Genomic DNA, 24,424 nt, shown 5'->3' with positions numbered 1-24,424 from the left:
AATAGAAACAGTAAACGCAGTTTAAATAGGCTGGAGTAAGGGTTTGGGACAGTTGTGGTATTTTATCCAGGGAATCAGGATGGGATAAAAAAGGGAAAAGGAATGAGGAGAGTTTCTACATCATTGAATGCATAGTTAAAAAGAATTCTCCCAAACTCCACAGATTGGCAATGGAACTCACTGCATTCCTGGCTTCCAGAAACACTATAGGTATCAAACATTTACCAATAATTCACTTTGTGCAAATACTTGTACACTGGCACACAGGTAGTTGAGTGAGGAAATAAAGACAGATACAGCAGCGTCCATGTTCTCTAATACAGGCATACTCTAGTTGGGAAAATAATCAGGTGGAACAGATTGTGCGATCTGTGGAGTCAGGTTTCTAATGCCTTAGGGTTATTCTGTAGACTACTTTTGTAAGTCATGCCAGCTGTTGGTTCAATGGTTCTGCTCACTCCAGCACTGGAGCTTGAGGGTTGGTAAGATGAAAGGGTCTTAAATAATTACTCAGGGGAGTTGGAAGGTCATTTCTCAGCAGGGTCTTAATGAACATATTGGAAGAAGCAGAGAAGGTCCAGCTACAAAGTAAATAACTCTAAAATTTATATCATGACATATAAACTCTTCTCCCTTTTACATTTTCTTATTCTCTTACATTCTTTTAAAAATCTCCTAGGACTTCAGAATTGGTACATATGTGTGGTTGCCCTTTACTTTTCAGCAACTGGAATCACTGGAGATCAACCAAGGTACTCAGTCCCAATGGCTCTAAATTTAGCCCCAATTTAACCTAGTACCAACGCAACAACAATCACAATCGACTAGACTTGGGCTAACATTTCCAAATTCTCCCTGTCACCGTCATCTTTTGATTATCCTTAAACATAGCTGTTCAATATAGTACTGAAATTCATGTAAAAATATACAGAAAATGTCAAACCAATGAATTTTCTGTTTGCCTTTAACCTCAAGGCCTCAGGCAGTAAACTAATTATTACAATACAGAATAATGGGAGGATTAACAAAGAAAATACAAATATTTCATAATCATTGAAACATAAGAGCCAACATTTTCTTCAGAAGCATCCTTGAGGTTATATGAATCTTACATAGATTACTTAAACTATGATCAGAACTCGTTTCCAAGATATGATTCTTTACAGGTTGTAGAAACAAGGTATAATAAACAAACATCCCACAATCAGGAAGTTTACCATTAAAATACAATTTCACGAGAATTCCTGAATTCTTTGTGGGAGCTGTAACTAAATACCTTTACCATTATGGTTATTAGGAGCTCACATCTGTAAGATAAACTCAGTAATTCTTCACAGTCACATAAATATATGAGGATTTTTAATACAGTAGACAAAACAAATTGATATATTCACTAATTGCCTAGGGATAAACCATGAGTAGCGGCTGCTTATGCAAAGGAAAACTAGAGCTTCGCTCTTGAAGGAATTAAATTTGGATTCTTCTGCCTTCTTCCCAGATGCAGTGGGGAGGTCTTACAAAACTAAACGTGTAGGCATCTAAATTACAAGCATTTTCTATCTCAATACTAAAGCCTCTATTGATTAAGAAGGATCTAAAATTGTGAATGAAAATTCCAAAAGAATTCTATATATGAATAAGTTCCAAAATTCTAAAATGTCTATTGTATGGTAAATAAAAAGGGATGAGCTAGCCTTAGTGACATTAAAATAGACAAAATCATTCCTTTCTCTAAAATTCATATCTCTTGGCTATAAATCCACTACTTTCTTGTCATCATAACATGACCCCATTTAATGGGCAACAGGGGAGTGGTGCTTCATATAAGACATTTCAGAGTTATTATGACGTATTTATAAGTGTAGGTGAAGAAAATGTATTTTCTTCAATTTGAGATTCAATTCTTGGTTGTTGATGTTCTAATAGAGACTGGTTCTATAGCCAGATAGTCATCATGCCATCACGCCCCTCACTGAATATGTGCCTGCTCTTCAGGGCATTAAATTAGCTTGATACAATGGTATTTTAAAAAAAAAAAAAAAAAAAAAAAAAAAGCCCAGAAGACTCAGCCTTGAAGGAGTTTTGCCATCTGTAATCCTGCTGTTTGAGGCAATTCCAGGTGGCAGGATGCGAGCGAGGCAAATCTTATGACGTTTAGACAAAGCTGGCAGTGAGCATGGCACCCAGGAGGGCACTCAACATCACAGCTGTTCTTTACTTTATGCCTTTACATAGAGGTATGCTCCTAAAAAGTTATTTGAGAAGTGATTCGGGCGGAGTAAATCAAATCACGGTTTACATGTTCACGGGAGATTGCCATATATGAGGATTGAGGAGAATCCTTCTGCAATTATCTCTGAATTTACTCATTCTACATTGCCAGATCTTCCTTCATGCTGGCTTTTCCTACTGTGGCTGACCAAAGTCATCCCAAAAAGCATTGAGGAAACCTTATTCTTTAGAAGGGAGTAATTTTATACTATTTAGCCTTCTTGCTTTTCTTCTTTTTCTTTTTTGTTTTCTATCTTTTGTTCAGTTTGGCTTCTTTAGAATCCCCACAGCAGTGGGTGGTGAAGACAAAATGACAAAAGGTAGAACTGTAAGTCATGAACCCAGTTCAAGATGGCAGCTCTTCTAAGGGGATTTGTTGTCCAGGGAAGTTGAAATTGTTGCTTGACTTCCCTGTCCAGATCCCTTCCCTCCAGATCTTCATGGGACTTGATCCTTCACATCATTTGAGTCTCGACTTAAATAATCCTTCCTCTACAAGAACTTCTCAGCCCCTAGAGGCTGCCTGATCCTTAATTGTCTATATGCTTTTACTTTTCATCTTACCACTTTCTGACATTTTATTATATACTCGTTTTGTCACTTGTTAATTATCTAGTCCTATTCAGAAAGTAAATTTCATGAGTGCAGATTCTTGTTCTGTTTTGTTGATTGCTTCATCCCCAGTGCTGGTAACAGGGCCTGACACACAGAAGGTGCTCAAAAAAAAATACTTGTTGAATGACTGATTGAATAGTTTGGACAAATTATGCACTTTGACTATTTTTTCCCTGATCTATTTTTTTTACCCCTGAACTAAAAACACAAAAGTTGACCATAGTCCATTTATTTCCTCTGATGTTACTATAATAAAAGCCTGCTAGCAGCTACCTATACCATTTAGAAAGTTAGTATTACTGTTCAAGGCACATACATGCACAGACATGATTACCTGCCCCAGTGGTGGACACCAGTTTGGGCTTGCTGCGAGCACCATCTCCTTTGGTTGTGTAGGCTGTGACGGTAAGGGAGTAGGAAGTTTCAGGCTGGAGCCCAGAAATGATCATGTCCTGAAATGACAAAATAGAATGTCACTGATTCAAAACATGCTACTAATGCCCTGGGGGAAAAACAAGGCCGTCTGCCTTCATTCTGCAAATGCTCGCACATCCCTTGTGGCCATGCTAAGCCCTGGAAATTTCATGCCTGAGATCATGCTATGGAGATCTGTTTTCATGCTGATATCGAAGGGGTGTCTTCAGGCATCTTGAGAGGTAGATCTTAGGGTATTAGTCAAAGACATGAAATCTGGAGCCAGACTTCCAGAATTCTTAAACTTAAACTTGCATGTCCTTACTAGCTTGGACAGACCAAGTATGTTTACCTATCTGTGCCTCCATTTCCCATCTGAATGTTGGAATTATAATAGGACCCCATAGGATTATATGAGTTATATCAGGTAAACTCACAGAACTATGCCTGGCTTATAGGAAGCATTCCATTAAAGAGTGATTATTTTATGCCAACAGCTCTCCACACATATCCATTGTAACCCCCAGACTGCGGATGGGGCTGATGCCAGCATAGTCTGTTTTATCACTATAGAAGAATTTTACCAAATGGTTGTTGTTGGACCTAGATACCCTGAGAGATAATTTTCTTAGGACTCTCTTATTAATTGATTGTATTATCATTTTTATTGGTTATTTGTATAGGCTATGAGCAGAAATCATTATCCACTGAGGAGAATTTTCACACACATTAAAAAGCAGCCATAAAAGCAAAGAATACAACAGGACTTTAGTTTTACCACATCACTAGTATGTGCTCAATTTATTTTGACTTTCCAAAAACTGTTAAATATCACATACTATTTACCAAAATTCTTAGTTTTCTCTTAGTCAGGGCCCAAAGCTGTGGTAGTTATAAGACCAGACAGTCTTTGATTTATTCCTTTAAACTGCGGGTTATGGGATTCTTTAGAGATTCTGGCTATCAATTTATTCTAGTATTTTAAGAACAAATACCAGAGCTGCACATACACATGCGCGTGCGTGCACACACACAGAGACACAGACACACAGACACACAGACACACAGACACACACACAGAGCAATATAAAAACCCTTTCAGATTTTTTGGCACAGCTGTGTTTTCAAATTGAATATGGATAAATTTAGGAAAATGCACAATGTCATTGTTTTCCAAATCTAAAGACAATGTGAGTGATGAGTGAATGAATTATATTGTGTGAAATACGGTAGGTTTTTTTTAGCAAGGCTGTAACAGATACCATAGAGCTCAATTGTTGAAGCTGATCCCAAATATGACAGCTTCTGAGAACACGCTTTCTCAAAAGAGTAGGAATATCTCACTGTGGAAATTCAAGAAGTTCAGATATCATCCTGAAGAGTCACTGGAAATTTTATTCTGCCAGATAAATGGACTATTTCGGAGAAATGTTGTATTTCCAGGACTTTGGAATGGTTTCCCTAACGTTCCAGAGGATAGAAAAACCAAGTAAACTACCCAAGAGCAGTATTTTAAATGACAGCAGACACACTGGCTGTCCCAAAAACTATGATGAGTAAATGCTAACATTATTGTTTCCAAGGTTCCCCTCACATGCCACCGGAGTACTGCTGAAAAGCAGGCATGGCTAACTGGAAAAAGAAGCAAGGTTTGCTTCCATCACCAAATTTTGTAGCAAGAAATTATGTACTCTGAGACTTATATGTTTCTTATCAGGAAACTGGAGTTAACCACACATATCCATTCTCTTGCCCAGGTTGTTAGAGGATAACAGACGTAACGCAATTTGAAATGCGTCAAGTCCCCTGCGGTGGTATAATCTCAGCTGGACACACTTCCATCTGCCACGATCATATCCTTTCTTGGATTACATTTTCTTTCTTTAAGTGGTGGGTACACTTCCTTCCTTGGTTGTTTCAGTATGCTCTGTGAGGTGATGTGCCTGATATGATGGCCATAATTCCTCATTCTCTTTGTTTCCTCCTGTCCTGTCTCCACTTTGCTTCTTGTCCCTGACTGTTAAAAGCTGGCATACCTGAGGTTCTGTCACAGTCACTGGTCTACTGTTTCTCTAATCTTAAAAAAAAAAAAACTGCATTCATTTCTAAACCTTAAATAATTATTTCTGCCCATATTCCTGATTTATTTCCAGCTGTGACTTCCAATCTGAGCTCCAGTGGCATATACGTTGTAAATATCTGCTAGATGTTTTCCTGTGACTACCCAGTGTTACTTCAAGTTCAAATGAACTAAAACTTAAAAATCATTCCTGGAAGTAGACTCCCCCACTCCTTACTTCCATATTTTAATGAATGGTAACACATCTGCAAAACTTATGAGCTATCTTTGACCTCTTTCTCTTCCTCAGTTCTTAGCAAGTTTTTGCCAATTCTTCCTTTTATTGATCTTAACTATCACTTTTTCATTTCTACTGCCTCAACTCTGTTGCATTTTTATCACTTCATGACTAAATCAGCAAAATAACTCTTTTTACCTGCTTTTCTATCTGCCACCTTTTTACTCTCTAATCTATCCACTAAGTCACTGGATTTTAAACTGCAGGTAATGACCCATTTAGTATGTTGTGAAAGCAATTTAATCAGTCATGAGCAGAATTTAAACAAACAAACAGAAAATGAAATGGAATAAGCTTGAATACTTAATGTTAGTGTTTATTATACATTTAAAGTATGATTCTATAAAAATTTTATTTTAGTTAAACATATGTGTGCATTGAATCATGACATATAATAATGTATTTCTTACTGTGAGTTACAGTCAAAGAAGTTTATGGTCAAAAACGCTGCTGCACTGGCAATCCCATGAGAACTGATACCTTGGACACAGTTACAAGATTCCCAACAAGAGCCATGTGCATTGGCAGTAAATATTCATTCAGTGAACGGAAGAATACCTTCCTGCCAGCCTTTAACTCATTTTTCTTTTTATTTCTTCTATATCACTCTAATATTGAAGAGTTGAACACTGACCAGCCAGCTTTTTAGCTTGACTCTTCTGGTTTTCCCAGTATTATATTATAGTTTACCTCTTAGCTCTATTTACCACTGAGTTACTTAACATGAAGCCTTCATTTATATCAAATTGTCAGGCTTACTGTCACGTGACTATACCACATGCTCAACTGTCTCAATGACTGGTTTTGCTGTGCTCAACTTTAAAAAATATATATGTTCCACCTCCAACTCCCCAACACACACACACTTTTTCACTTATTCAGTCTTTAGTCATCCCTTAAATTCTCAACCAAGCTTCAGGACTTCTTTTACTATCTTGGACCACTATCTCTGAATTCACAGCTTTTATTGACACTGTCTACTAATTTACTAATGCATGGTCCACTGCTGTAGGCCATATATTTTGCTGCATTTTATGAAACGTTTCAGAACTTTACTCTTCCCTAGCCACTTAGAATGTAAACACTAGAAAGGCAGATGTCATATCATGTGTCCCTTGCAGTGGCATATACATAACAGTCCCCCAATAAATAACATAGAGCTTTCATTCAAATATTTTAAAAACATTCCTCTCTCAGCGAGATACTTTCTACTTCTTGGCATAATCCATTCACCATTCAAATATTTATGGGTAAAGTGAAGAACAGCCACTTCTAGTTAGAGTTAATCAGTGCCAGATCTATATCTTGTTATCCACTGGATATGTGATCCTGGAGTAGGATTTATGAGCAGCCTACACCAAACAATCTGACATCTCCAGTCTGCAATGCCTTCATTTAAAGCAAGCTTATCCAACATGCAGCCCAACACAAACTTGTGAACTTTAAAACATTATGAGATTTTTTTCTGTTTTAGCTCATCAGCTGTCATTAATGTTAGTGTATTTTATGTGTGGTCCAAGACAATTCTTCTTCTTCCAATGTGGCCCAGAGAAGCCAAAAGATTGGACAACACCCCTGTATTTTAAAGCATGCCTCCTCTGACTGTCACAAGGCAGAGTTAGTAGCAGCCATCAAAACAAATATCACAAGCCCATGACATTTCTTATGCAGTCAATAGCACCATGCTGACTTCACAAAACAAAAACCAAAATAAAAAGTGCACCACATAGTGAAGATAACTTAAAAATAATTTGTTAGTTCATGCATCCAAGCAAACTGTGATGACAGATCACAAATAAGTGAAAGGATGTCAGAGAAAACAAGCATATATAGTCTGCTTTTGACAAAACAGTCAAAAATTACTCACATGTTCAGTAGTATCATCAAATTCCCACTGATTGAGAATAAGAAGGTTGGGAGGAAAGCAAAATAAAAAGAAAAAGAATTTAAAGCCTTATACAGGCAGTGTTGCCCATCTTAGATTAAAAAAAATCAAAAAAATAAACAAAGCAGTATGTACAATAAAATTCCAAAGAATGTGTGATTTGCTGCCACCTCCATCTCTGATTGGGAAGTCAAATTAAATATCCTTTGTTACTGTTATCACTAAAACCAGCTAATATTCTTTAAATGTATGGTTCACTGAAACATAGCAATGAGGCCCAGAAAAAGCTAATGTTTCTAATCATATTCTACTCATATTTATTTTGACTTCTATCTTAAGTTACACAATTAAAAGTCACTATTTAGATTAATATCTTTCATTATATTTGACACTTATAGCTTCAATGAAGTCCTGTGAGATGTAATGAAATTTCAGTGAAGAGTCAAGGAAAGTAAGTGAGATGGGAAAGAAAGAAAATACACAAGGAAAAACAGCAATTAATAAAGAAAAGCCAAAGAAGAAGAGAAAAAAAGACAGAGTTGACATTTAATGCATTTGGTATTATATAATTTCATTAACTACCATATTTTACAATGGAAATAGGGACAGAATTACAGTTCTGTAATGTAAAATATCTAAGAACCAAAGGACAACATCAAAGCGCACTGGTCATGTTGTTTTCTTTTCCATAATTGTTGACTTACAAGATAAAACATAGCAATGATGGCTTTAATTTTATACTATGATAACTTTCTTTTTATAGGCACTACATAATAATTATTTATACAAATCAAGTCAATGGCCCCTTTCCAGTGTTGAAGGGGTATTACGAGGCTCTACTGCATTTACAGAAGTGGCCTTGGGGTAGATAAGTGAGCCATGAATCCAGATCCCTTTACTTAGAATGTCTCAAAACTGAAGAAAACATAAAGACTTTTGAGAGTTGACTTGTATTAAGACTTTGGGGGTAAGTACTTTCCTTAGAGGCACAGGGATATTTATTGCTCTCTTATTTTTTTATTTTTATTTTTATTTTTTTTTTGAGATGGAGTCTTGCTCTGTTGCCAGGCTGGAGTGCAGTGGTGCGATCTTGGCTCACTGCAAACTCCACCTCCCGGGTTCAAGCAATTCTCCTGCCTCAGCCTCCCTAGTAGCTGGGACTACACAGGCGTGTGCCACCATGCCCGGCTAATTTTTGTATTTTTAGTAGAGATGGGGTTTCACCATGTTGAGCAGGATGGTCTCGATCTCTTGACCAGGGGATCCGTCCGCCATTACAGACAAGAACGTAGAACTGGGCAACCTGGTGCCACAGTTTTCAACTTGCTTCATAATCTTTCCAACTTTCACACAAAGAAACGCATTTTAATTTGAAATAAATTTCAAATTTTTTACAAACTCCATCCTTTTCCCTGCCAAGTCACCAATTTCTTGGATAATGAAAGTATTCCAATGATCTTATGATATCCTATCCCCATGACATCTCATCACCATTTGACACAGCAAAGGTAAGCCAGTACATGAGTCATGTACAATTTTCAGCGTGGTGGTTACAAGTTGAAATCTTCATCTTCCTTTCAGGAAAATATGTAAAGCCCAAGTGAATTTATTATGGGACTATCTTTGAATCACCTCTAATTTATGAAAAATTTTGAAAATTTTCAATGCTCTGTTTTAAACAACTAATTATAAAACCAGGTTGTGATACCATAGTTGCAAACCACTGCCCTAAGATGAACACAATTTCTCACATACTCAACTACTCATTTTTAGTACTTTTTTTTTAAACCTTGGTTCAACATAAGGATCCCACTTATTCTCTAGGAAATTCTGATTTAATTTTTAATATCATTGTAACGATCTTCATTTGCTGGGACATGAAACAATGAGTTTCCTCAAATATGTAATTTGATGAAGAAGTACTAAATATAATACTGAGTACCTGTCCCTGAATAAAAATGTCTATTCTTCAGTGGAAGAAGATACATTTAGAAATTAGAACAACTAAGTTCCAAGTTGTTTTAGCGCAGAAGAAAGTAGATTCCATGAGCAAAAATGCAGTTTAGAAATCTTCCCTTTGACTCAACTAAGTCAATCATTTTTTGAAGTCTGAAAGGCAAACTCGAATATGGTTGTAAAGGGTTGAGTATCTGTATTTTAAGGAAAAAGTAACATGTTTTTAATCAGACTTGAGTGTCATTTCATTACAATTCCCTTCCTCACTTGATAGTAACTGATTGAAAAGATCAATATACATCAATGTGAAATGAAAACTAGAATTTTGTATAGGATTTTTTAAATGTCAAAAAACTAAAATAAGACCAATTTCAAGATATGAGCTAAGATAAACTTATTATATAAAAAGAGAGGTACATAATTTCAGAGGCTTACCTGTGCATCAGCCAGCATGACATCTTTCAGCATGGGCTGGCCCTTGGGCTCACCATTTTCCATCCTCACATAATGCACCTGGTATCCTCTTATCTGGCCATGCTGTTTATTGGGCACCGGTGAGCGCCATGAGACTTTAACAGATGTTGAGTTGACAGCCTCTACCTCGACTTTGCGAGGAGGACCACTAGGAACTGGAACAACATCATTGGATAAAAGAAATTATAGGCACTTGTCCCACCCAATCAGAGCATTTTCTGCATTTTCTTTACTTAGGTTTCTCTTTCAAAAAATGGGTAAACCCACTATGTTTCCTTTGAAGAATACAAACATTTTCAACCAATGAAAATGCTTAACCAATCTGCTCTACCTTTTAAGAAAAGATCAAAAAACATGACCGATGCAAAAAAAAAATGGAAGAGAAAAAGAGTATCAGAGAAATAGAAAAACATGTAAAAAATGTACAAAAGCCAAGGAAGATGCTTTGAGGTTCAAAGCATTAAAGCACAAAGAGGTATAGCATTGAAATAATAACAAAAACTGGCTGTTGATTGTTGTGTGTTTTTTAAAGGTTTCTTTTTAAACGGCAGAATAAAAAGATTCTTGATTATATGGATTATCTTCTCTTTTTTTCTCATATCAAAGGTATTCCATACAAAAGATGCCAAAAATTCAATGTTGAGCATCAATGTCTCTGAAATACGTAAGACAAAAAGGCAACAAAAAGATAAGAAGGTAGTTTTGAAAAATTAACTTCAAAATGTAAAAGAAGTGACTACAAAAAGCCAAGAAAAACACAGAAGACTTTAGATGGAGGTACAGAGACGGGCTGGATTGCAAGACCATAGGAGCCAACAGTTCTTTTAAAGAGAAGCAAATTACTGCATTGAGATTGAAAAAAAATTAAAAAAAAGAAAAAAAAGAAAGGCCAGGCTGCAGCAAAGACAAGTCTTTGGCAAAAATACTAAAGTAACAGCAATGCTGGGTAAAAAGATGAGCAGAGAAAAAAGATTACTGTTAGCCTATTGAAAGACAGCAGACCAAGACTGTGTCAGAAGGGTGCAAACTGACGTAGCGGAGGCAACATACCATCTTCATTGGTTCGAATCAACACGGACAAGCTCTCAGGGCCAGGGCCGACATCTGTATGGGCCGTCACAGTGATCCGGTATTCAGTCCATTTTTCCAGCTGTTCCAAAAGGTATTTGGTAGTGTCCGAAGGAATTCCCAAAATCTCGTGAGGCTTGTCATCTTCCCCATCCACTGCAGTATACTTGATGGAGTATTCAGTGATAATGCCATTCTGTTTTTCCACTGGTGGAGGTTGCCAACTTACCAAAATACTAGTGGAACTTGGGCTGGTGCAACTAATGTCTTGAGGAGGAGCTGACGGCTCTTATTTTGGTAGTGAGTTAAAGGAGGATTTAAGTGAAAGGACAGGAGTGGTTGAAAAAAAAAATGATAAAACAAAAGAAAAGGCAAAAATAAATAAACGAACAATAAGGACAAAACGAAAATAAGGCTTTGAAACTTAAATTCTGACAAATTATGTACCTTGGCTTAGTAATATGAATAAACCAAAAAAAATGAATTAATGACCAAAAATAATTGTTAAATAATGGGTGGGGGGAATATGTGAAAATGAGACCTCGAGACAATGGAGCCTCAAATAAAATTACCTACCTGCGATATAAATTCTTCTTCTAAACCAATACCTCAGTATCTCCCACCCCCACTATACTGACTACCCAGCTTCAAAAAAGCTGCAAATAGTGCTAGTATTTACTTGAGGGTCTGATGATGCTTCACAGATGTTGTTTCTAAGCTTTCACTTCTATATTCTAGAATGAGGATGGTTTACATACAGTACTTATTTGTGAAAGGCTTCTTAAGGGTGAAAAGTTACAATAACTGCTAATGCCCTTCTACCAGTTCCAATTAAAAATAAACAAACAACAAACATAAGAGGGTTCACTCTATCTGAAAAACTGAGTTTGCCTGACCAGTTTTAATAATAATAAAAATGTTAACATTGATCGTAGCCCATATACAGTGAGCATGCAGAATCAATAAAGGATGAAAATGCAGAGTCCAAGATTTACCTACCCGAGGGTAATGTCAGGATTGTTGATTCTGACTGTAACTTGTACTTACCCTACGTCAGCTTTCAGCTTTTTAATTATAACTCTTCTTGAGACACCATTGCTAGTGAAGAATTAGACCCCACCAGCAAAATTTGGTAAAATCAATAATAATCATTTATCCCTTACAAAATGTCAATAACACAGCCATTAAAAAGAACTGTTTTTTTTTAAAACCCAAGTATCAACTGGAAAAGATATAACTTATGTGCAAAATTGCTTTCATTTTGTACATAATTATTCATACAATGTAGGGTTTATATTAGAGTTAAAAGATATACTTTCTTCCTGCCCATTCTAAATTAAACTAGTCACTTTCTGAGCAATTATTTTCCATCAAATTAACCAAATATTATGATTTTAAAAAATTAAAAATCAATAAAAGACAGCACAATTACTATCATTATTTAAAACTTAATAATATATGTTCCTAAAGAAGAACAAACAAGTGGGCAAAGATAATACAAATCCATACACACACACACATATTTTTAAAGCAATGTATATGGTAGACTGAATAAAGCAATTCTATGTTTTGTATTTGAATGCGTAGTTTGGGGATTTCCCTAGACTTTGTGAGTCTTAATATTATGGAGTGCCAGGTGTATCCACTTGTTCAGGGGATTATCAGTCTTTCTTAATTTACGTGCCTTGTGTTCATTATTACAGTCAATCAAAATAAAAGCTCTCTGTATTGACAAAAAAGAAATCCTCATAGGACAGCCTTGTAAATTTGGAATAAGATTTGCAAAACCACTAGAATCTCATTTTTATTGATTCTGACTAGGGGTTCTTATATCTCAAATTATAAAACTATTTTACATGCATTATCATTATTCATAATAAATTGAGTTATTCATGTAACAGCAAGGACTCATTTGTAATTCTTTTTAAAAAGCTGATTTGGTTTTCACTAGGGCTATCTTCAGACCTCCTATTTTGTGAGAATATATTCAATACCATTTGAAAATTTTACTTTAATAAAATAAGGAATAGATAAGTGTTTGATGTGCTTATAAAAAGTCTATTCAATATGTATGTGTGTGTGTGTGTATATATATATATATATATATATACACACACACACATATGTTAAAAACTGAGGTTTGTAAACCATGGGAAATGTAATATTGAAGCATGTAACATTTCTTTTAATTAAATGCTTGGTTTTAAGAAATTATCTTCTACAATACTATTTATTAGCCTGCCTGGAATTCAAAGCAGACATACAGAGAATGCATTAATTTACATGCTTATGCCTTTAAATGAAAGAAAATTTTATGGGAATAAATGATAATCACTAATAGATTAAACAGGATCCTAATCATTTTCATGTGAATAATCATGCTTTAAAGAGGGAAAAACATAAATTTTATTATCAAAAAACCCTGAAAGTTTTCAAGTTTCTATAGAAAATGAAATGGTGGAAAACTTGCTTATTTATATGGAAGGAAATTAATCTTTTAAAACATAAATTTCATGTTTGCTGATAGGTCTAAATATGAGGTCAACAGAGCATCTTCTTGACAAAATTCAATGTATTTCTACTATAGATATCTATTGTATAATTCACTACGTCAAAAAGCAAAGACAAAATATCACACAAAGAAATCTAAGAAAATAACTCAACAAAACTCTTCAATTCAAGGTAAATAGTATTTTTTATGAATGAATTGTAGACACATATTAATAAAAAGCAATAAATAATAATAAGCCACCAAACTTCCCATCAAAAACAATCTCCTGTATAATACTTTATGCAAAACAATCTGCCCTGGGCACAATTAACCCCCATTGTGATAAACACAGCTATGCTTAAGGGTAACAGCTCCAAAAAGAAATTGAACCCGAGGAAACAAAATACAATTTAGAATTGCAAATATGTTTGCGATTATTCCATTGTTTCTAAATTTGTCCACATACAGATTTCCTGTCAATGTTCCAAATTTCCACATGTACTACACACAGAGTTGATAAGAAACAAGTCATCATAGCTGAGCTTTTCTTAGTAGAAACAAATACATGAAATAAGGACTTGTTTGATTGCAAAGCTAAAGCCTGTGTGCGTAAAAAAATAAAGTTTGTCTTTTGCAGCCTCTTTCATTTGCCAAGCCCTCCTATGATTATTTTGCAGGGTTCTCAATGCGAATTTTGCTTTAAAGCCTTACAATTCATTAAACAGGGCTTGATCTAATTCCTTTCACCCACTTTTCATCCATGGACGTCTACTACCTTCTTTAAAAGTCTTTCAATGTAGGAAGTGGGAAGGTGGGATCTGTTATTTGGATCAAGTGATGAGACCAAAATAAGTCACAGTTACACTTTCACCTGTGAAGTGTGATGCATACTAACCTAGAGACTAACTATTAAGCATATTAGCAGGTTTGCTTGTTGGTGAAGGTGAAAGCTAGCAACATCTCCCAGAGGAAATAAAAAGGCAGAAAGTAAGCAAAGAGAGACACCTACTTGACTGCATGGTTCTAGCTGATATTTCTGCAGTAGAAGCACCCAGGCCTTGAGGGGAGCGTGCAGCCAGACGGAAATAGTATAAGCTGTTTGGTTTCAGTCCTTGCAGCCTATATGACGTCCCTGGCTCAATGGTAATTCGTTGCTGGAAGCAATAAGAGAATGTGGTCATCTTCAGTAAGATTCGTGCAAATACTTTTTAATCATACTGTCTGGACCATCAGATTTCTATCATCAGGATTATAATCTCATCAAAATATCACCAAAAGAGTCAATAGTGAGTATCCAGGGCTATACTAAGGAAATTATATAATGAAAATATCAGTTTAAAAGGCAAGTTTCTACAAAGGTAACTGGAATAAGGGAAGTCAGAGATCTTTTTAACGTTGACACAGTCAGCCAAATACATCAGATAAGACGAAGACTGAGAGGCCAACACCCATGAGTATGTTCTGCCGTTAAATGTGTGTATGTTGCTGTGACACAGATCACAATAGAAAATGACACCTGCCCCTGGTAGTGGAATCTGCCCAACATGTGCAATTTTAATTGAACAGATGTCTACTCATCTCCCACGACCTTCTGAAATCTCAATTGGAGGCAAAGAAAATATGACCAGAAGTAGCAACAGTAACCAGTAAACAATTTACAGGAGGTTGCTATAAAAGAGATTTGAAATTGCCAAGTTTTAATGGGATAAAAAATCATGTTAGTCACTAAAGAAAGTTGAATAATTTATCTGAAACCACATTACTACCCTAGGTTGATCTAAAATAACTGAAAACCTTACTTTCTTTGTGAATAAAGAACCCACAGCCAGAAAAAAAAAAAAATTCACAAACGTTTGTGGACTTTTGATATATGATTTCGTTAATCGAATGCTATAATTCTCAACTTCCATGCTTAAAATTTGTCATTTAGCAAAAATGTAAGTGTCTTTGGGTAATCAGTCTTGAAGATCAGCCTACAGTAAACCTTAAAATGCAAGTTAGTACATAATCTAGTAATGGTGTGTGTAATCTTAACACTTTATCAAACAGTGTTTGCTTTCACACAAACAAATCAGTTAAGAAGAATTCAAGGCCGGGCATGGTGGCTCACGCCTGTAATTCCAGCACTTTGGGAGGCCTAGGCGGGCGGATCATGAGGTCAGGAGATCGAGACCATCCTGGCTAACATGGTGAAATCCCATCTCTACTAAAAATACAAAAAATTAGCCAGGTGTGGTGGTGGGCGCCTGTGGTCCCAGCTACTCGGGAGGCTGAGGCAGGAGAATGGCGTGAACCCAGGAGGCGAGGTTGCAGTGAGCAGAGATCGCGCCACTGCACTCCAGTCTGGGCGACAGAGACTGTCTCAAAAAAAAAAAGAAGAAGAAGAAAAATTCAAATATAAAACTAGAGAAACCATCCCTAGGGTGTTCTGGCTTACAAATACAAAAGTTTTCAGGAATTTTAGATCCACCAAGTAAGAAATAAAGAAATTCCCTAAATAAGCAATTGTGGAGCACAGTAGCTATGCCAACATTTAAGCATCACAATTCTCCTTTACTCTTTGTATATATGTATGCTTGTGTCTATGTATGCATGTATTTTAGTTTGGTGGTCGTGATGAAGGTTTAAAACGATTCAGTGCTGATTTACGCCTTACAGAAAACACCAATAGCTCAAGTTGTACGACAAATACTTTAAGTCATATCTGCATTTCAACTGTATAACTTTTTGAGTGCTTGATTTATATTGGCTTTGTTAGCTAAATCTAAAAGCACTGCATTTAAAACCTATTCTTTTGAGATTCTGCTCAATTCAAACAGATGGAATAAAATAGAAGTTTACAAAAACCTATTAATTTATTATAACATCCAAAATTATGTACTACAAGTTAATTGTTCATTTAGTATGTTAGTTTTTTTTAAAGATATTCTTTATTAGAACACAGGTTAGAACACAGGGACTGTTTCACTTTGTGAAGATTTTTTTTTCAGATAAAAAATGCTAAGAGGCATAATAAAATGAATATATAAGTGAAGTTCTCAAATATAGTGCCATTAACTCCTTTTGTCCTAATGTTCCCCAGTGGATTTCACAACAATAAAAGAATCATATTTATTACTATTATGTATTCTCATTCTGAAAATGTTAGATGTATCTTAATATCGATTTCTATAATGTATTCAAACTACACTCAAGAAGCAGTAGACCCTAATCGTTAACAACACAGACTCTGGAACTCGACTGCCTAGACTCAAATCCCAGCTCTGCCATCCACTAGTGCGAGACTTTGAGCAAATTATTTAACTTTTTTTCCATGCCTCCATTTTATTATATGTGAAATCAATTAATAAGAAAGGCTAGCTCCAGTGCTACTATAAAAATTAGATGCATTATTGATGGTAAAACCCTCAGAACAGTGCCTATTAATGAGTTAATTATATTGATTTTCATTTCTCTTTTCAGTGACGATCAACAATTGCCATGCCTTCTACAATCTGTTATTTTATTTGCACAGCATACTCAAATGTTATACACACTCACCTTCATATCAAATACTTTTTAGCAAACAAACATTTGCTATTGGGGAATCTTTGAAACCAGTGTGGAAAAATTCATTTAGCCAAGGACTTTCATTAACATATAGAGCTAATTTAGTCACCTGTCCCCACAGTGACTTAAATACTTTTATGAAGAAGAGAAAGTCCTCAAGTCTCATTGAGTATTTATTCTTCCATAACCTGATACATCTATGGAACTTGGAACTCTGTCAGAAGCATATTCCAATAGGAGCAAGAGTTATTTTGTTTTGTTTTTCCCCAGAGCCTCCAAATAACCACTGTTTGTTGTTGTTGTTGTTGTTGCCATCATTTTGGGTTTTTTTTTTTGGGGGGGGTCAAGTTCCTCTTTTAATTAGTAAATCTTTTCCATCAAGGTCCTCAATAGCTATCTGACCAAGAATGTGGATAAATACACAAAAATAAAGAAGTGGTCCAACGTAATGAATAATTCCCAGGGTGAGAAGCACTATAGTCTTACCTCCTCTCCATGCTCCCCATCTTTGTAAACCAGTTCATAGTTGGCAATGGTATCTGAACGTGGAGGTGTCCAAGAGAGCAAAATACTTGTTTCAGACTCAGGTTCTGCTTTGAAGTTTAGTGGCTGCCCTGGTACTAAAAACAGGGAGGCAATGGATTGAACTCACAATCACCAGGAGTATTCACAAAGTTCTTCCATTAGTGTAACCTGTTTAAACCTTTCAAAATCTGTACACATGTACCAGCTTAGTGGAAAACAAACTCCTTTACATTGTCCAAGTTAACCTCTTTGTATACAGGGCAAGTACGATGTTACAAATCCTGCTGTGGAGTAGTAGAACATCTACACAAGATACAGTAGAACTAATAAGTATAAAGTATATCGGCCTCTGAACTCAATTTCAAGGAAAAAATTCTTTACTTCATGACATGGTTGTTAGTAATAAATAATATAATTTATATAAAGCACTTGAAATATTTCCAAAAGCATAATAAGTACTAAATACCTAAAAGTATTGTTATTTACAGTTGAGTAGGAACTTACTCTCTAGCACTACATGTAAAATTCAAAATTATTTCCAATTAAATTTATAAAATCCTACTTTTACTCCAATAACAAAACCTAACAGGCAAACAGAATCACTTAGCATTTTTTCTTACCAGCCCACATTTTGAAAAAGAGGTGTAAAAAAGGAAAAACAAAACAAAACAAAACTCTATCACTTACAAATAATGACTTCTACTCTGTAAACTATGTTAAATTATTTAATGCACTACACCTAATACAAAGTATCCTCCCTAGTGCCACGAAGCTAAACTACTACAAAAATTAAGAAGTTTATAGAATACACTTATCAGAAATATGGTAACTTAAAGAGATCATCTATAATTCTCATGTTAGACATGTAATCTATTTGACAGACAATTTGGAAGAGCTGTTTATCAGCTGTAACAAAGAATGGAAAGTCTATTCGGTTTAAAACACCTTACTCAAATGTACTAGAATAATTACTAACCTAAACTTCCTAGTCCACACCTAAGCCTATCAGTTCCCCTCTATCCATTATACACAAGGCTGAGTCAGGGTGTCACTGGCACATCTAATCGTACATTGTTCTTGGCCACTGTCTGCTCTGATTGGTGAGTGCCTATGCTTTCCCAATTGTAAAATATTTTGATCATTACCCTTGATATTATGGCATGTCTCAATGTGCTGTGGCTGAACATATGTTCATATTCCCTCAAGTTTAAATGAGAATTCCATTTATATTTAAAGAAAAAAAGAGAACAATAATACTTCACAGCAGAAGAGTAAAAAAACATCTAAAGTGTGCTTTAAAACATCTAAAGTGGCAACCTCAGCAAACACATTTTAAAATTCATATAATACAGTATAATTTGTAGTTGAAAAGAAGACTTTGGAGAAAATGTATTGTTTTCCTTTTCTTTTATAGTTATATCTCTGTACTATGGCTTTAAAAAATGCCCTTTGTTAAAGCAGTCTGCAAGAATGACTTGTAGAATCCCTAATGATAATTTTATTCCTCTGGTAAGTCAGCCTGTGTATATGCGTGTTTGTGTGTGTGTGTGTGTGTAAAGGAATACAGGTTTGGACTGATGCTTAAGGTCACAAATAATCAGTGCTTCATATTTCTAGTTGCCTTCATCATCTTTTCTCTCTCTCCTTTTTAAAAATCACAGGCCTTGAGAGTCTCATTGATTTGATGCCTCTGGGAGCTTACTTTCTGAACAGAGTATCATATTTTTTTCCCCAGTACCTGCCCAGTGGGTGACCTAACACAATCATTTAGATTGAAAGGTGGAGGCAAAAGAAGATAAAAGATTGAGATGCAAGAGACAGAGGGACAGAGGGGAACAAAACACAAACAGGCAAATTGCAAAGCAAATGGAAAATGCATTATTTCTAAAAGGGAAATACCAAAAGCACTGGCAGGAGCAATAATGGAAACAAGAGTGACCAGATAGATAGGAAAATTATGATAGGATCTAATATTCACATGATAAAAGGGTTTCTCAGGCTAAAAATTCACACATATGCCTATGTATGCAGTCACTGATTTTTTTCCTAGTTTTATTTACTTCTTTCTTTCTCCCAATTTCCTGGGAAACAAGAAAGTCTGTGTTAACTCCTGACTCAAACCAAACCGGAGTACAGTATGGTCAAGAATTAGAAACACAGACAACACTGAAGGGCTGCTCTCAGGATAATAATTGCTTATTACGCATTTCCTCCCTGCCTAATGCTAATAATAAATTGACATTGATTGAAAACATCTTGGAAACCTAATTAGCTTTTTCTTACTTAAATTGTTTACTTTTTGCTTTTAATTTGTCTTGAGCAAATTCCTGGTTGGTCTCAATATTTCATTCTTGTTTAGTGACACAAGCTTCGTCTGATCATCTAATTCTGCTTGTTTCTATTAAGAGCCCCTTCCTTCTAAATAATGACTTAAGGAGGCACATCCAAGTCTCAGAGAGTACACTGTCCTTTTTATTCGTGCACAAAGCTAAAGGTTGGCTAGACGACTTGATGCAAAGTGTCTTCATCTAATGTACAGGGGGTTCCCTTCCGTTCTTTCCTTATCCTTCTTTTGAATGGTTCGGAGGGTAACTTCATTTATTAGATTTTAAGCTTGTGGTACAGGCTTAGGCATGGTAACTCACATCTGTAATCCCAGCACTTTGGGAGGCCAAGGTGGGAGGATGGCTTGAAGTCAGGGGTTCGAGACCAGTCTAGACAACATAGCAAAACCCTGTCTCTACAAAATAGTAAAACTTAAAAAAAATTAGCTGGGCATGGTGGAGCATGCCTGTAGTCCCAGCTGCTTGGGAGGCTGAGGTGAGAGGATCACTTGAGTCCAGGAGGGTGAGGCTACGGTGAACGATGACTGAGCCACTGCACACCACCCTGGACGACAGAGTGAGACCCTGTCTCTAAAAAATAAATAAATAAATAATGTATAAAATAAACATGTGGTGCGAATACAAATGCTCAGAGGTGTCAGGTAATTTAGATGAGTGAGAAGGCCATATGGGGCCTGGGGCCCGGTGGAGAGTGCCCACCACCTGAAGAGGGACCGCAGGCCATGCTCAGTGACAGCAAGTTGCTGCCTTGTGAAATGTGGGCGCACTCTTGTCCCAGCTTCAGATTTCCTTCACAGAAGTTGATCATGAACCTTCCAGGTAAAACCTTCCCATTCTTAATTACTGAAAATTAATTGAATTTTAAAAGCACTGTATGGGGCAAAATGTGTCTACAGGCTAGATTCAGCATATGGGCCAGGGCCCTAAAATAAACTTTCATGATCTCAGGCTCCAGGCTCATCAACGGCTTAAGAGTGCACTACCCACACTTCCTCGGAAACTGAGGGTGTACCTAACGATATCACTTCCTCAGGGCATTTTGTCATATTTGAATCCACAACCATGAAGCTGAGGATACAAAGGAATTTTTTAAAATAAGGTATAAAATGAATGTATTTTAAAATTCCCAACACATTGGTCCTAATGAGCATAATATATGTATATAAGAAAACACTTTAGGGGCTACAGACTGTCATATTTGTTTTCTCTGTAACACTTGAGACACAGGAGAACTTTCATTATCTCTCAATTGAATTTTTATACCAAATATTGTGTCTACAGAGGTTCCATTTCACATTTCTATTAATGTTTTCTCTCTATATATGTATTTATACATACAAATGTATAAATGTAAATATCTACCTACATTTTATTTATTTATTCATTTAGTTTTGAGACAAGGTCTTACTCTATCACCCAGGCTGGAGTGCAATGGTACAATCATGGTTTACTACAGCTTTGACCTCCAGGTCTCAAGTGCTCCTTCCGCCTCAGCCCCCTGAGTAGCTGAGACTACAGGCGTGTGCCATAATACCCGGCTAATTTTTTAGTTTTTTTTGTACAGACAGGGTCTCAATATGTTGCACCGGGTTGTCTGAACTTCCTGGGCTCAAGAAATCCTTCCACCTCAACCACTCAAAGCACTGAGAGTATGGGTGTGAGCCACTGTGCCTCGCCTTCTTACACACAGATATTTTATGCTCTTGTAATCATTACACATCACAGTTTCTCACTGGTAATTTTTTTTTTTTACCTTCACTTACCAGTCCTCTGTCTACGTATATCTTATTTTATTTTTATTTTATTCAAGAGCTTTTCTGTGTTGTAACATTTCCTTCACTGATTAACTGAACATAAATTTTATAAGAAAATGTGAGATTCTGGGAAAATCATGGGCAAATAAAAACATATCCAGACCTTTAAGCAGTTACTTCATATTCAAAGAAGAGACATATTGACCATAAACCAAATTTACAATAGGACATGGAAAGCAGAAATAAAATAAGTAAAAATGTTTCTTTAATATTATATTTAAGAAGTCATTATATACTGTAAAAGTATGTCCATCCTCTTGATTACTTATTTAATGTCCACAAAGAAATAGAAATGTGAGCTATCAAGTCCCTAAAATAAGATTATAATCCCACCGATACATGTTAAGTACTTGAGTATTACTATAATTACACTCTATATAAATATGTGAAAGCAACTCAAAGACAAGGGATAAAAAAGACTAACAAGAGAAACCGTCACATTATCTGAAATGCTGATATATTAGAAGAGATTAATATTTGAATAAAATTTAGAGATTATCTCTAAAGAAAGTTTGACACATATTGCACTGCTAAACAACAGTTTCATCTTGCTATACTATAAATATGAAATATGACCAAAGATACTAGAAAACCCATGATTGCTAAAATATCTAGTATTTTAATAAGGTACATGTTTTAAAATGTGTGTATCTAGCATATTGATAAATGATAACAACAATAAAACCAACAGCCAGAATTATAACGGTAGTAAAACAAAACAAAATTCAAAACAAAGAGTCTGATGTGTAAATGCCACAAATATATCATTGACAAAATAAGTACTTAATACACAAGCATCAGCACAAATCTTATTCTCAACAGTCATTAAATATAAATGAGAAAAAGTTAAATTTTATTATAATTGTATTTATATCCAGTGCTCCTTTACTCATTGCTAAATCTACTCAGAAAAAGCATTTACATTGGACTCATAACTTTGGTTATTAGAAAGCAGTCTTTTTCTAGTTTGCTTGAATAGGCCTGTTGACATACACTAATGAAATGATTTATAAACTTCTGGAAACCTAACAGACTTTGTCTCTAAATGTCATAGCTTATATTTTAACACTTTTGCAATGCCCAGAATTTGTAATAGCATTAACATCCCTAAAATGTTTAAAGTTGATACTAGTCATTACTATTTGATAAATATATATATAATTCTTTATCTTTTGAAGGCATATACTGTTAAAGGTATATCCATATAAGTCAGATGATTTTCAAGAATCTATTAAATGAATAGATGTAATTAGAGGTCAGATATGCTTTCTAAATAAAGTTCAGAAAAGAGACACGTATTAGGATTTAAGATTTATAATGCCTCCAATTAGCATGAACATCAAGCAACATTTAATGCATTAGGTTTGAGATTTAATTTACTACTTTTTTGTCAGAGTTTTATTTGCACTTCTTCTATAAAATATAGTTACCCTATGTTTTTGGTATAATTACCTTTATAAGAAAACTATAGGATGTCCTTTTTTCCTTCCTGAATGTGTTTTCTAGTAATGAAAATATTTTTCTGGCTTAATATAAATACTTCCCTTGTCAATGGCCATATATTCCCCATATTTTCAAGGTAAACTAGTTGCAAGTGACTTTGTAATGCCAGAAGTTAGAGCTATGGAGAACTGGGAAGACTGACCTATATTTCAGAAAATAATCATCTCAATGAAAGTCTTTTCATATTTAAAACCATTTAAAGATTACTCAACACAGTCAACTGTACTAATGTTCACAATCAAGGAGAAAAACTCTCTGGCTGTAAAACAGACAGATCATATTCTCATTTTCTGTATTACCAGAAATATACAAATTTATGTCAATCCTTCACTTATATCCATCTGTGTGACTCATGTTTGATAAAATCAAAAGTGAGGCTTCTCTCTTAAACTCACTTTGATCCTAAATACTGTTCTTTTGGAATCCGGTTTCAAACAGAAATAGGAATGTGAATGTCACAGAATGAAAGATAATAAAATTAAATGAGTACCTTTTAGATACAGAAGACAGCAAAATGTACATTTCTGTGTATTTGTAATTAAAATGTACTTCAATTGCTACATATTATTGATCAGTAAATTTTTATAGGGTTAGAGGAGAAAAACTGCAGTGAAAATAATCATATCCTTAAATTTTATATTTCATAATGGTTATCATCCTAGCAATCATCCTAAGAATTCTTTAGTCAGTAACAAGAAAAAGGAGCAGCTCAGCATTAATTACATCAGAACAAACATCATTGTTTTTGGCAGGTGTCCACTAATATCCACTGGCCTTTTTAATTAAGCCTATAGAACAGATCAAATCATTGTGCTATTTTGGAAGGTTTTCTTAGCTTATTGAGCCTTGGCAGGCAGTCATTACATCACTATATATCTTCTCAATCAACAGGTATTAAAAGTAAAACTATTATGGAAGTTTCTTGGAAACATCTTCATGTAAAAATGTTAGTCAAACAGAGTGGGAACTATTCTAATATAGCCATGTCCCGTTCATCTAGATTTTCTGAGTTCTGTCATTAAGTTAAATCAGAGCTTTTGAAAGTAGAGTCCCCAGCTCACAGTAACTCAGTTGCCCCTCTGATAATGCTACCTTCACTGAGTTATGATTCAATGTCATATTCTGTCCACTGGTAATATAAAAAAATAAAGATATGG

General features: G+C 35.3%; 1 protein-coding gene across 32 annotated transcripts in view; it reads right to left on the bottom strand.

The window, feature by feature from the left end:
• The window catches only part of PTPRD (protein tyrosine phosphatase receptor type D), a 2,309,169-nt gene that overhangs the window by 174,933 nt on the left and 2,109,812 nt on the right, over nucleotides 1-24,424 (bottom strand). For 17 of the 32 annotated variants that reach the window (XM_054519906.2, XM_054519907.2, XM_054519902.2 and 14 more), the window contains 6 exons: nucleotides 17,567-17,700; nucleotides 14,541-14,685; nucleotides 11,023-11,328; nucleotides 9,934-10,127; nucleotides 7,525-7,551; nucleotides 3,221-3,338 (listed from right to left, as the gene is read on the bottom strand). In XM_054519906.2, the coding sequence (XP_054375881.1) occupies nucleotides 3,221-3,338; nucleotides 7,525-7,551; nucleotides 9,934-10,127; nucleotides 11,023-11,328; nucleotides 14,541-14,685; nucleotides 17,567-17,700 (924 nt within the window). The remainder of the gene's footprint in view (nucleotides 1-3,220; nucleotides 3,339-7,524; nucleotides 7,552-9,933; nucleotides 10,128-11,022; nucleotides 11,329-14,540; nucleotides 14,686-17,566; nucleotides 17,701-24,424) is intronic. The other 15 variants (XM_054519923.2, XM_054519924.2, XM_054519927.2 and 12 more) reach the window with 2 other exon arrangements.

This window comes from Pongo abelii, chromosome 13 (genome assembly GCF_028885655.2).
Source record: "Pongo abelii isolate AG06213 chromosome 13, NHGRI_mPonAbe1-v2.0_pri, whole genome shotgun sequence".
NCBI lineage: Eukaryota > Metazoa > Chordata > Mammalia > Primates > Hominidae > Pongo > Pongo abelii.
The sequence above is the reverse complement of the archived record's forward strand: the minus strand, read 5'-3'. Positions and strand labels throughout refer to the sequence as shown.